Source organism: Perca fluviatilis, chromosome 14 (assembly GCF_010015445.1).
Source record: "Perca fluviatilis chromosome 14, GENO_Pfluv_1.0, whole genome shotgun sequence".
NCBI classification, from domain to species: Eukaryota; Metazoa; Chordata; class Actinopteri; order Perciformes; family Percidae; genus Perca; species Perca fluviatilis.
In genome coordinates this window covers 16,268,149-16,281,016 of record NC_053125.1, presented here as the reverse complement: position 1 = coordinate 16,281,016, position 12,868 = coordinate 16,268,149, and the positions used below count along the sequence as shown (strand labels likewise).

Here is a 12,868-nt window from a genome sequence, read left to right as displayed (position 1 = left end):
GGCGTCACCCAGTTTAAACATCATATAGCTTATATTTGATTATTATATATGGACGTACTCACGTGTAATAGGACTATACATATTTATATAATCTTTGTATTGTATAGAAATACAACTATGGCTTTTTTCGACATGTAGAATATGTATATAGATGCAGAGTTTGTCATACATTTACATTTCTGATTTAATTTTGTATACTATTATTTTCATGTTTTTGCTTTTAATATTTTCTTCCTCTTATTATTATTATTATTATTATTATTATTATTAGCCTCATAACTAAGTTTCTGGTTTGTATATGCTATGTTGATTCCCTATATTTGTTGTGTTTTTTTGATATTGCACAAAATCAATAAAATATATGTTCAAAAAAAAGATATGCCAAATTGTAATTATATAAGTGATATATAACCAAGATGTAGCTGGTATTCATTCAAAACTTAATTTGTTTAAAAATTTAATAAATAAATAAATATCTTTTTGAAATCTGACTGAAAGAGACAATTTTGTTAATCGTAATTATTTCTGAGACAATTAGTAATTGTATAGCAACACTTGGAATAGCTACAGCTCTATAACGTTAGCCATGTCACAATGATAGTTAACGTTACCCAATGTGTTTTATTTGAATTTGTTCAACAACTGTGGTCAGAACACGGATAGAACATGTTGTGTAGCTAAGCATTAGAATCGTTGAAGGACTTGAATCCATATTGTTCTATATCTATGCTTGAATCTTAACGTAAAGATACAAAAAATAGTTGTTTTTTTTTAAATTAGCTAGTTCTGTCATAAGTGTTGACCAGGCACACAGTCATCTTGGAAATGTTGTCATGGAAACACAAGCTGCATTCAGCATTATTAGCAATTTTCTATAGCTTGTATATCATGTCCAAAAACTTAGATCTTTTTTGGGGAAAGTACCTCAACAGAATTCAACTCTCCACTTTCTTTGAGTCTCTCATTTATCCATAAAAGTATATACATAAAGGGATGTTGAACATAAATAAGCTTAGCTTTTCATCTAATTTGTTTGTTGCTTACAAGGAAATGCATCACACTAAAATGAGTGGAGTCAGAGCCTTAGCATTAGTACTAAGGGGCCTAAAGTGTGCCAAGAAAACATTCCCCACACCATTACACCACCACCACCAGCCTGCCCAGTGGTAACAAGGCATGACGGATCCATGTTCTCATTCTGTTTGCGCCAAATTCTGACTCTACCATCTGAATGTTTCAACAGAAATCAAGACTCATCAGACCAGGCAACATTTTTACAGTCTTTAACTGTCCAATTTTGGTGTGCTCGTGCAAATTGTAGCCTCATTTTCCTACTTTTAGTGGAGATGAGTGGTACCCAGTGGGGTCTTCTGCTGGTGTAGCCCATCTGCCTCAAGGTTGTGCGTGTTGTGGCTTCACAAATGCTTTGCTGCATACCTCGGTTGTAACAAGTGGTTATTTGAGTCAAAGTTGATCTTCTATCAGCTGGAATCAGTCGGCCCATTCTCCTCTGACCTCTAGCGTCAACAAGGCATTTTTGCCCAAAGGACTGCCGCATCCTGGATGTTTTTCCTTTTTCAGAGCATTCTTTGTAAACCCTAGAAATGGTTGTGCGTGAAAATCCCAGTAACACAGCAGATTGTGAAATACTCAGATCAGCCCGTCTGGCACCAACAACCATGCCACGCTCAAAGTTTCTTAAATCACCTTTCTTTCCCATTCTGACATCCAGTTTGGAGTTCAGGAGATTGTCTAGACCTGGACCACACCCCTAAATGCATTGAAGCAGCTGCCATGTGATTGATTGATTAGATAATTACATTAACGAGAAATCTTACAGGTGTTCCTAATAATCCTTTAGGTGAGTGTATAATGTGACTCTTTTATCAGTTTTTTCGAAATACTACACTATGACTTTTTTATTACTTGTTTCGACATACTGTAGTATGACAATTTTTATCACTTTTTTGACATTCTATACTATGACAATTTGTATCACTTTTTTGGACATACTATATTGTAACTTTTTTTGACATAATATACTATGACTTTTTTGTCACTTTTTTCGACATACTATACCATGGCTTTATTTGACATACATTACTATGGATTCTTTCATTTTTTTTAGACATTTTTATCACTGTTTTTGAAATACTATACTATGACTTTATTCTGCTTTTTTCTATATACTATACTGTGACTTTTCCCACATTCTATACTATGACTTTTTTTCGATATACTATGACTTTTTTCAACCTGCCTATGACTTTTTTTTTTATCCCTTTTTGGACATACGATATTGTGACTTTTTTTGGACATACTATACTAGGACTTTTTATCACTTTTTTCAACATACTATACTATGGATTTTTTCACTTTATTTTTTTATATACTGTAATATGACTTTTTTATAACTTTTTTTCAACACAGTATACTAGGACTTTTTTAGACATGCATATGACTTTTTCACTTTTTTTGACAAGCTGTACTAGGACTTTTTTGACATACAGTACAATACTAGGACTTTTTTACAAAAAGCTTAGTCAAGTCAGATAGCTTAGAGTGATAAGGGAATGATTGGAAGACACAAGGTTGAATGTTCTAATCCTGTATGTTTCATTAAGTTTTGAAGTCCAATATACCAAGCAAAAGAGACAAATATGCCAAAAACAACTTTATTGTCAGGTCAGATAGCTTAGAGTGGTAAGAGAATGATTAGAAGACAGAAGTTTGAATGTTATATGTTTCAATGAGTTTTGAGGTCAAATTACTAAGTGAAAGAGACAAATATGACGAAAACATGAACTTATGTGTCAGGTCAGGTAGCTTAGAGTGATAAGAGAATGATTAGAAGATGGAAGGTTGACTGCTCCAATCTTATAGGGTTTCAAGACCTACTTTTTTCGACACACTATACTATGAATTATTTCGACATACTATACTATGACTTTTTTTTACATACTATACTATTAATTTTTTCAACATACTATATGACTTTTTTGACATACTATACTGTGACTTTTTTGGACATGTTATACTATGACTTTTTATCACTTTTTTTCCGACATACTATACTAGGACTTATTTGACATGCTATACTAGGACTTTTTTCAACATCCTATATTATTACTTTTTAATCACTTTTTTTCGACATACTATACTATGACTTTTTTGACATACTATATTATTACTTCTTAATCACTTTTTTCGACATACTATACTATGACTTTTTTCCGCTTTTTTTGACATACTATACTAGGACTTTTTTCAACATGCCTATTAGTTTTTTCACTTTATTGACATGCTATACCATGGATTTTTTAACTTTTTTTCGATATACTATACTATAACTTTTAATTCACTTTTTGTCATACTATACCATGACTTTTATCACTTACTATATACTTAGTTACTATATACTATACTATGGATTTTTTTCACTATTTTCGACTATACAATCACTTTGTTTTCTTTTTTTCGACATACTATACTATACAATGACTTTTTTTCTTTTTTTCAACATACTATACTATGACTTCATACCTTTTTCGAAATTACTGTGATTGCTGCTGAATCAGTAACAACACAAATTACCATTGAATTGTATTAATTTTATATTAATTACATATTTTGTGTGTATTTGTGTATATAATAACAACAATAATACCTTCATTATTAATTATATATATGCACATATGTGTGTGTGTGTGTGTGTGTCCTGAGTGCGTTTACACCTGTGCTTAGGTGTATAATAATATCTATTTCTAATCCCATCACTCAGGATTTTAATACCAGGTGAAACTGGGCCTCTTTTTTCCTTATCTATATGTTTATATGCCTTTCTCTGTTAATATGTCTGTCTGCTGTAAAGAAATAGGGGAGCAGTTAGGCAAAATATTTGAACCCCTATCATTTCTTACTCTCCCACTTTTTCAGCTATTTATACTGCTTCAGCTACTTTCAATGCTTAAATCAAGTCTTATTTCCAGATCCATACTTAATTCAATCCTAAAAATGTTCCACATCTTTCATTCATTAGGAGTTTTATAGAACTTGTAAATTATTTTTGTACTTTATGAAAATATTGTACACGATTTCCTAATTTGACCCATTTCCTATTTTACCAATTATTTCCTTACTCTTTCAGTTACTTCTTCATCCAACAATACATTATTGGTACTAGTCAACATTTCAATGGAATTCATACTAATTGAAACCCTTTCCACTTTTTCTCACTACGTCACCTTCTTCTTATGCAATTATGCCAGCAATCCAGTTTAGCTTTAGCAATTTAGCTTTTCAGCATTCACAAGCATTTCCTGCAGGAAATGCATTCTTTTGTGTTTAAATAAGTCAGAATTTCAAGCTGGGGAAAGGAAAAGTGAAATAGCAATTGTTCATGTGTTAGATATGTTGCTATGTAACTGATACATATGAGGCATTGTTTGGGTGTATTTCCTGGTGTGGTCATGTACATCAGAAACAATGGTTGTAGAAGTCCCCCAGTGTTTTCAGATGCCTTTAGCACCCATCATCTGCTGAGTGGAATCACCTGCTCTAAAGTTTCCAGGTTTCCCCATGAGCAGCTTTTAATAAGTCTTACATGGATGTTGCATTTCCTTCATCATGTTTTTCATATTTGCAAGCTAATCGTAGACAGAGAATTAAAACTACATCACGATTTCCCCATTTGATTTTTTGGCGGGAGTTCAAATAAAATAGCTATTTCTCTCCATCTTAGTAACTAACCCAAGTGTTCTGTTGTGGAAAATCTCTCTGGTGTTCGTTGATGAAGCTGGAAATAAAGATAGTCTGAAACACTGGAGTTGTCTGTTATTTTATTATTCTCTTGCAAGCAGAAGGAGACAGTTTAACAGAGTGCCAAAGCAGTCTGCACAAGGGTTCAAAGTATTCCCTCTTTTGCAGAGTTCCCATAAAACACATTTCTTTCTCTTTTAATTAATTCCTCAGGTAAGAAAATACAGCATATCTTTGATTGTATTATGGTTAATATACTGTATGTGATCTTAATAGTTAGTATATAACTTATAGCAGTAAAATCTCATCGGATACAGTTTGATCTGTAGACTAATTTTAGTGTTGTGATTAAATAAGGAACAAACCAATGCATTAGGCATCATAAAGTATTAAATATAGGCTTATGATGTATAAGAAACTACGGTCTATTACAGTGCTTGTCAACAATCTTTACAAAACTTGACAAATTGTCAACAATCATGAGCATTAAAGTACAAAAAAGTCTAAATGAACTCACTAAAAACAGACATTTTAGCATATTATTCTTTACTCTGCATTAAGTTTAAACCCAATCCCTGGCTCAACATGTAAACAACGCATCTCATACATCTTTTGGACAGGAAGTGAGAGAAGATTACTACAAACAGAATGTATTGCAGCTTCGGCAGGAGGTAGAAAAGGCTCAGCATTGAGAAAACCCAGACGTTATTTATAATCAGTGTAAAATGTACAGCATCTTGGAGTTAGGCATGTATCTACTGGGGCTGCCAAAACAAAGGTTGTGCGACTAGAAGTGCCATTATGAAACATGATAGGTGTTCAGACAAGACATATTAGTCTTGTGTTGCAATGTATGAACCTTTAGCAGCCAAGCCATTGTGTGCAGCCCCATGAGATGCATCCTGTCTCCTCACTGGTTTGTTTGTCCCTAGACATTGTTGACTGGGTTGGCTCGGCCACACACGCAGAAGCAGCAGAGGACACAGCAGCCGACCACCAGGAACAGACCCAGGAGGATGTAGACCAAGGTGGTGGTCCAGAAGGCAAACAGGTAGAGTGTCCGGTCGCAGTAGGGATCCACATTGGTTGTATTCTTGTTGTAGTTAGGCTCATAAATAGAGTATATCCACACATTACCTTAGACAATAGAGAAACTCCAGAAAATAAATACATTGTGTATCTAACTATCTAATTTTATTCACAGACATTACAATATAAATATTTATTCTAATCTAACTTTAATACACGTTGTGCAATTTGGTCTAGTGTTAAAAAAACTGTTCTTTTCATGTGTCATCTTCTGTGCATATGACTCCTCGATTGTTAGACTTTGTTACAAAAGGCTGCAACAGCACCGCTACGCTCTGAAACCCATTGTTTACAATGGCTTGCGCCATTTTTCATGTATACCTTATGGGTTTGTGTGCAGCTGTGTCAATTTCGAAAAATGGAGTGGGATCTTTAGCAGACATATATGGACATCTAGTGGCCGATACATGTAACTAAAGTGTGTCGATTCTCCAACTGGGGCACCTTCAGGAGGCATATTGCACCCAGGAGAACCTGCATATTAGTATTTATTGTACACCTGGCTAATGCAGTCTAATACAACAGCTCTGCAATTTTGTTGAAACAGTTTTAGTCTTGTGATCATTTAGGAGGCTGTAGTTTGTGTTGCTGTAAAATTGTTGAATATAAATTTAGAATAGTGGTTTCACTGTTGGCCAGAACAAGTACTTCCCTTGAGCATGGTATTATGTTACTTGCACTATTTTTGGTCGTGCTTCCTACTGTGAGCACATTGTTCAGCCTGTTTAAACTCACCAGCAATAAACCAGCCAAAGAGAAAGGAAGATGTCAACGAGTTCCAGGCCGTGCAGACTTGACTGAGCGGGTTGGGGGCGCTGTCTTCGGACTTTTGAGCGCAGGGCAGGCAGGAGAGCAACGCCAGCAACAGGCCAAAGACTCCCACCACAATTAAATAGATGGGGATGTAGTGCTGCCGCGGACAGTCATCCAGATGTATAGCACCTTTTGGACACATGGGGGACTACAGCAGATTAGTTGCATTTAATTTATTCACGAGTGCAGGAAAAAAAATCTGACTTTCCAACATTTAAAATATGACATTTCAGTGAAACGAACAGATAAAATGTCTGTAAATATGAATCACTCACCAATTGCAATCTGCGCAATGGGCATGACACATAAAAACAACTTTGAACATGCTGCAAGAAGAAAGAATTATATTAGGATATATATTGTGCCAAAATATGAACAATAATATTGCCATCAGTGAGCTTATTTGCTAGCTAACAACTGCTATGGAAAAATCCAGCAAATAGATGCCACCTTAGGATACGTGAAACAGGTGATTTACAAGGGTAACCATCTCCCCAAGTATTTGTGTCTAATAGACTGATGCGAACCAAAATCTTTGAAATTGGTCCAGTATTGAGCGAGAACGCAGTGACCGGCCCTTGTGAACAGGGCTGCAATGTTACCTAATGGGGCAATTGTGCACCCTTGATTTTTGTCCACTAAAAGTGATTGTTTTTGCCTCTAACAGGCTCAGATTGTTATTAGTGTCTCACAACATTATCCATCTCAAGAGGTGACTTCTTGTCCGTATGGCAGCGGTGTGGAGAGTGGAACGCGAGTTGGGAGAAAGGCGTTCTGGGAGTCTGTTGTTTTGGAGTAGGCTACAGAAATTATAGCTTTGTGTTATCTCAAAGATTTTCAGTGCCATGGCTCAATATTTAAATGATTTCGAGAATATGGATAAGGTCATTATAATTTGATGGCCGTCCATATTCATTTGTAGCCTCGTGAGACCGTCCTGATCTCGCGAGCTCCAGTTTTCCACTCGCAGATCAGTCTGGCATCTTGAGATAGAGAAAATTTGGAGCCGTTAGCGACCGGGCCAATCAGCGTTGGTTTTGAGGTGGGTTAGGTGGTGATAGACAGATGGTTTATCCAATCAGCTAACCAGTATTTTCAGACACCGGTAGCCCCAATTCTGTTAGCCACTCGCTAATGCTTTTTTTCTCTTGGATCCTTCTTTTGGAATATGGACCGGGAATCTGAAATGGTGCCTTTTATTCCTAAATTCTCGTTACACAAACGGCAAATATCCTTTACCGACATGTTGCTTGCATGCTGAGCTAACAAGCTATGCTTTGCCTGCAGCAGCAGGGGCTTGTGGTTGTATTTTCATACGCTTCGTGGATCTGATTGGTTGATTTGGCCCGTCTATCGCCAACATAGGTGATAGACAGATGGTTCATCCAATCAGCTAACCAGTATTTTCGCCCCTTCCCAAAAGTTCTCCAACGGAAAGTTCTCAGATGGATATGCCGAGCAAATGCGAAGCAATCCATCTGGCATAGTCAGGTTAATTCATTTGAGTCAGAGTAGGCCTACACGGATGAAGAGCGGACATGGGGCAAGAGAGAGAGAGAGAGAGAGACAGAGAGAAAGAGAGAGAGAGAGAGAGAGAGAGAGACAGCGGGCGGTGATAACATCCTGTCACTGTTCCAGTTGCTCACCCTCAAAGGGAAGAGAGACTGGATGACTCTGATGAGTTCAATGAGCAGACAGCTTCTGCAGAGTCGTGTAATTACGACTTCATGACAGTTCACAAAACGCTGAAGCAGCGGCGAAGAAATGTATATAGCGGAAACACTGAAAGCACAATGACAGCCTCTTTTCTGTACAAAATCTAAGCAAAATGAAAATATGATGATTCAGTTGGTCTCACCTAGTATCGGTGTTGGGGGTTGAGGAGGGCTGCGGATGTGTTGAATAAGCCTGGTGTTTGACATTATCAGTAATTAGGACTCTGACCTACAGAGGGAGGTTAAGAACAGACAGAAGTGTAGACTAAAGTTACAATGTTATTAACAAGTAGAATTCTGCATGCTGAAAAACGTTTTTATTCAATGTGATCTTTATCAGCCGAAGGCAAGAATAAAACAAAGGTTTTAAGAACTTAAACATTAGATGACAAATGTTCATCCCATTCTTCTTTTACCACCTTGTCCTTCAAAGGCAACATCTCTAATACACAGGAGGCAACATTTTCTACAGGGAGGATGGCTTTTAGATGTTTTTTTAGTAGTAGTTGATTAATCATAAACTCAATTGACACAAATTTATCAGCAACTATTTTGATAATCTATTTAACTGTTTGAGTTATTTTTCAAGCAAAAATGTAGCTTACTTTGTTTGCTGGTTTAGCCAAAACAGGATCAACCAGTAAATCCTTACATTTAAGTTGATGAAACCAAGTGAATATTTAGCATTCTTACTTGAAAAAATGCTAAATAATTGACTATAATGGTTTCAAGGGTTCTTTTGTGAGTAATGTAGGCAACACCAGGTTTTGACAAAGAAGAAGAAGAATGCATTGAATACAAAAGGTGATATCTCTCATTCTGCTACATTGATTTTTAAAAGAAAAAAAAATTCCATCATGAGTTAAACGATGTTGTAGAGTACAATGCTAAATCTGTGAGATACTCTTTTAATGAATTAATCTAAGTTGGCTTCATCCATTTGTAACAGTCAAAGACCCCTTTTTGGATTACACATCATTTCCACTTTCAAACTTCACACTTCCCATTCGTAATAAAGGCTTTGCGCTAAAAAAAACTTTAGACTCAAGCCCAAGATGGGACAACCCTGATAACATCACTACAACATCTTCAGGGCTGTTTTTTCTTTTGTTTTCAAATGTTTGACAGCTCTCTTCAGAGTCACAGACCTTATACGACTGGTTTCAAGGTAGAGTAGTACTCCTGATGACAAAACTGAATTAAAAGAGTACAGTCGGGGGGTTTCTCTTCTAAGCATTTGGGAAAATGACTCCTTGTACTAGATTTGAATTGTATTTGTGTTAAACATAAGTTGAAGACATATGGGGTTTTAAGGACCAGCAGGAATGATGCATGTGGCTGCTCATTAGAGTGATGTAATCATGGTTCAGGAGAGTATAGCCACAATTCATCCCAGCCTAAATTCAATTTAGTTTTCATGCAATTCCTAATTATGACTGTACAGTATAGACTGAACATTTAATTACATTGAATGGGGGAACCTGAATGCAAGACATAGTTTATGTTGACACATGTCCAGTACTTGTGTGAAGAAAGAATGAACTACGCCAAGTTTGACTGCATTCCCAACAAAGCCAGTTTGATAACATCAGCAACAACAACCTGTGTACTAAGTACAACTTAAAAACAGACATGAAGGAAAATTAGGACAAAATATGTGAATCGGAAGATTGTTTTAGTCCAATTTTAAATGATTAACTAATAGTTAGCCTAAATTGTAGATTTAGTATGCAATGTCAACATTACATCTAACAGGCAGCCTAAATATAAAAAAAATCGACTCTAAGCACTTTCCACTTCAGTTTCAAAAGTAACACTCACATAGGTAAAAAGTGCTAAACAAACGCTGTAAAACCAGAAACGATACCCTTAAACATTGACCTCGCATTTTATTTTAGGTTCATGTTGAATACTTTCTGCCCCGCCCCGATAAGTTAGGCACCGACATAAAGTCAACTTCTGGTGTCTGATTTAAACTAACAAATAACAGCACAACGTGTGAAAATAGTAGTAAGTAGTACTGCAAATGAAAATGTCCCTGTTTGTTGTTTTATTCTTTCCACTTACCTGAGAATGTGTCTGAGCTATAACACCTTCGTGCTGTCTGCTGCTGCTGTGACGATGACCACCGCCTCTTGAAAGCGCGCATGCCCAGAGCGCCGTTCACGCGATCAGCTGATTCGGTTGTACTTTTCTTAAGTCAATGTATGAATACCACACTGTAATGATGCCCTGTTTCAAGCAAAAGTTCAAAATGTTACTTTTGGTAAAGGTATAAAAGTATTAGCATTAAAAAAGCAGGCTACTTAAAATATTAAAAGTAAAAGCAGGCTACTCATTATAGGCAGCAGAATGGCCCCTTTATTAATCAGTGGTGGAATGTAACTAGTACAATTACTCAAGTACTGTACTTGAGTACAACTTTAAGGTACTTGTACTTTACTGTACTTTTTTTTTCATGCCACTTTCTACTTTTTACTCCACTACATTAATCTGACATATAGTTACTAGTTACTTTATATTAAGATTAAACACACGTAATTTTGAATTATGAATGAAACTACCCAACAATATAATGACCTACAGGTACAGCTGAAATTATTAGCTGACTAAACACCAGTTAATTAACAGAACTCTTTTGATCATTTCCAGTTTCTAAAATGTGAGTATTTTTCGATACTAAGCCTACATACTTTTAGTTAAAGGATAACTACCGTTTTTTTTTCCAACCTGGACCCTATTTTCCTATGTTTTTGTGTGTAAGTGACTGATAAGAACAACACTCTTTGAAATTGGTCCAGTATTAAGCGTGAACGCTGTAATGTCACCCTATGGGGCAAATGTTCTGTGTCAGTTTGGTCCACTAAAAGTGCTGTTTTTGCCACTAAAAGGCTCAGATTATTATTCTAAGTGTCTGATAACATTGTGGAAAGGATTGACAGACCTTTTTAAAACCTCTTTGAGACTGTAAGAAATCTCTAAAAGACGTGATCGTTCTGATTTCTGAGGCTGGGGTCGAATTGAAAGTTAAGCAAAAGGTTTAATGAACAAGACGATGAAAACAACAGTCAAAACACAATCAAACATAAAACATGAAACATAAAAACACTGTCAGCAGCAGACTGCAAAACACGCTCCCCTTGTCGGGTCACAGTTAGCAGCCATGCGACATGACAAAACAATACACTGTAAACAGCGGTCTTCAAAATGCTACCCTTGCGGGGTCACAGATTGAAGCCCCGAATCTTTCTCCTGATCCCACATTTATTCCTCTCTCTCAGGTTAAGGACACACCTCTGAATTTCAAGTTTACTACAGGTCACAGACAAAGGTCATTTATCATGGTAGTGCTGATTATATTCAAGTTTACAGAGATACACATTTTATTTGTTCTAAAGAAGTCTGGCCTAGCAGGGAGTGGCTCCCCAAAAGCAGAAACAATTACCTTTCCTGTGGGGACAATGAGTCTTCTTCATATGCTAAATGTCAGACATGACCTGATTCATTCTTTAGAAGCTAGGTTTTGGGTGAGGCAGTCAAATGCTGATTAGTGTAGTTACTTTATTAGATTTAGCTGCGGGGCCATTAAACAATGTTTTCAAAAGCATGGTTTGAACTTTTTTAAACCTAACAAGACCCTTCTTTTTAACCAGAAACAGCCCTGAGGTCGCCAGTGCTAAGCCCACCAGACTCCATTTAAAAAAATACTTTTAGCGTGTATAGAGCCAGCAAATTTTCACGTGTAAATCGGTAAACTATGTGTTTATTTCAACCAAAACTAGAGTTGTGATGGGAAAAGGTGGGAAAAGTGTCTGAGGCTTTAGCGATAAAATTTGGCGGATGTTTTTATGTTTAAAAAAAGGATCTTAAATAATTAAAGGAGAAAAAACAATACATGTCTGTGAAACCAAACTCTTTGTATTTATTTTTTTACTTTTACTTTCTTGTGAAAAACTGCACATTTTCCCCTTTTGGGTCATCTAAAAGCTTGATAAATGAAGCAATCTGAGAGGGATTTTTTAAACAATATTAAACCAACAAATGAGACCAATATATTTTAAGTTCTAGTGAATGCATATAAACTTACTCATTACATTTCAATCAGGTTTCAAATGAAATAATCTAAAATGGTTGTACGGTACTGTACTTTGCAAAGCAAATTAATATGACCACGTACATGTTTGTAGAATTAATGTAAAGGAAGTTTTGAGTCTGTACACCTGCTTGACCCCCACAATTAAAATGTATACAGGCACAGGGTTGTCAGGGTGCATTTCGGACTGGGTCCCTGTTGGACTTCTTTAAGATTACAGAGAGAAGTTAAAAGGAATTAAGAATTGCCAAAAAACAATCAGAGAGGGTTGGCCAAAGAGTAAATTAAAATCTAAGCTGTAAAGGTTATTAAAGTGTAAAGATAAAATGAAGAGAAAATAGATGGATAAAATTTAAGTACCAAATTGTGCTGAAATATGAACACTTAAAAGAAATACACA

General features: G+C 36.0%; 1 protein-coding gene across 1 annotated transcript; it reads right to left on the bottom strand.

The window, feature by feature from the left end:
- Positions 1–4,821: 4,821 nt before the first annotated feature.
- On the bottom strand, positions 4,822–10,521 carry LOC120572215 (transmembrane protein 272-like). Its single transcript, XM_039821415.1, has 5 exons — positions 10,443–10,521; positions 8,519–8,604; positions 6,936–6,986; positions 6,583–6,789; positions 4,822–5,895 (listed from the first exon to the last, which is right to left on the bottom strand). Exons 2-5 carry the CDS (start codon positions 8,580–8,582, stop codon positions 5,687–5,689), a joined length of 531 nt encoding a protein of 176 aa, XP_039677349.1. The 5' UTR covers positions 8,583–8,604; positions 10,443–10,521; the 3' UTR covers positions 4,822–5,686.
- Positions 10,522–12,868: the final 2,347 nt, after the last annotated feature.

Coding starts and splice junctions, on each gene's coding strand:
- LOC120572215 (XM_039821415.1), bottom strand. CDS start 8,582: ATGTCAAACACCAGGCTTATTCAACACATCCGCAGCCCTCCTCAACCC. Junction 6,790..6,935: donor CATTGCGCAGATTGCAATTG/GTGAGTGATTCA, acceptor TGTGTCCAAAAG/GTGCTATACATCTGGATGAC. Junction 5,896..6,582: donor CTTTGGCTGGTTTATTGCTG/GTGAGTTTAAAC, acceptor CTATTGTCTAAG/GTAATGTGTGGATATACTCT.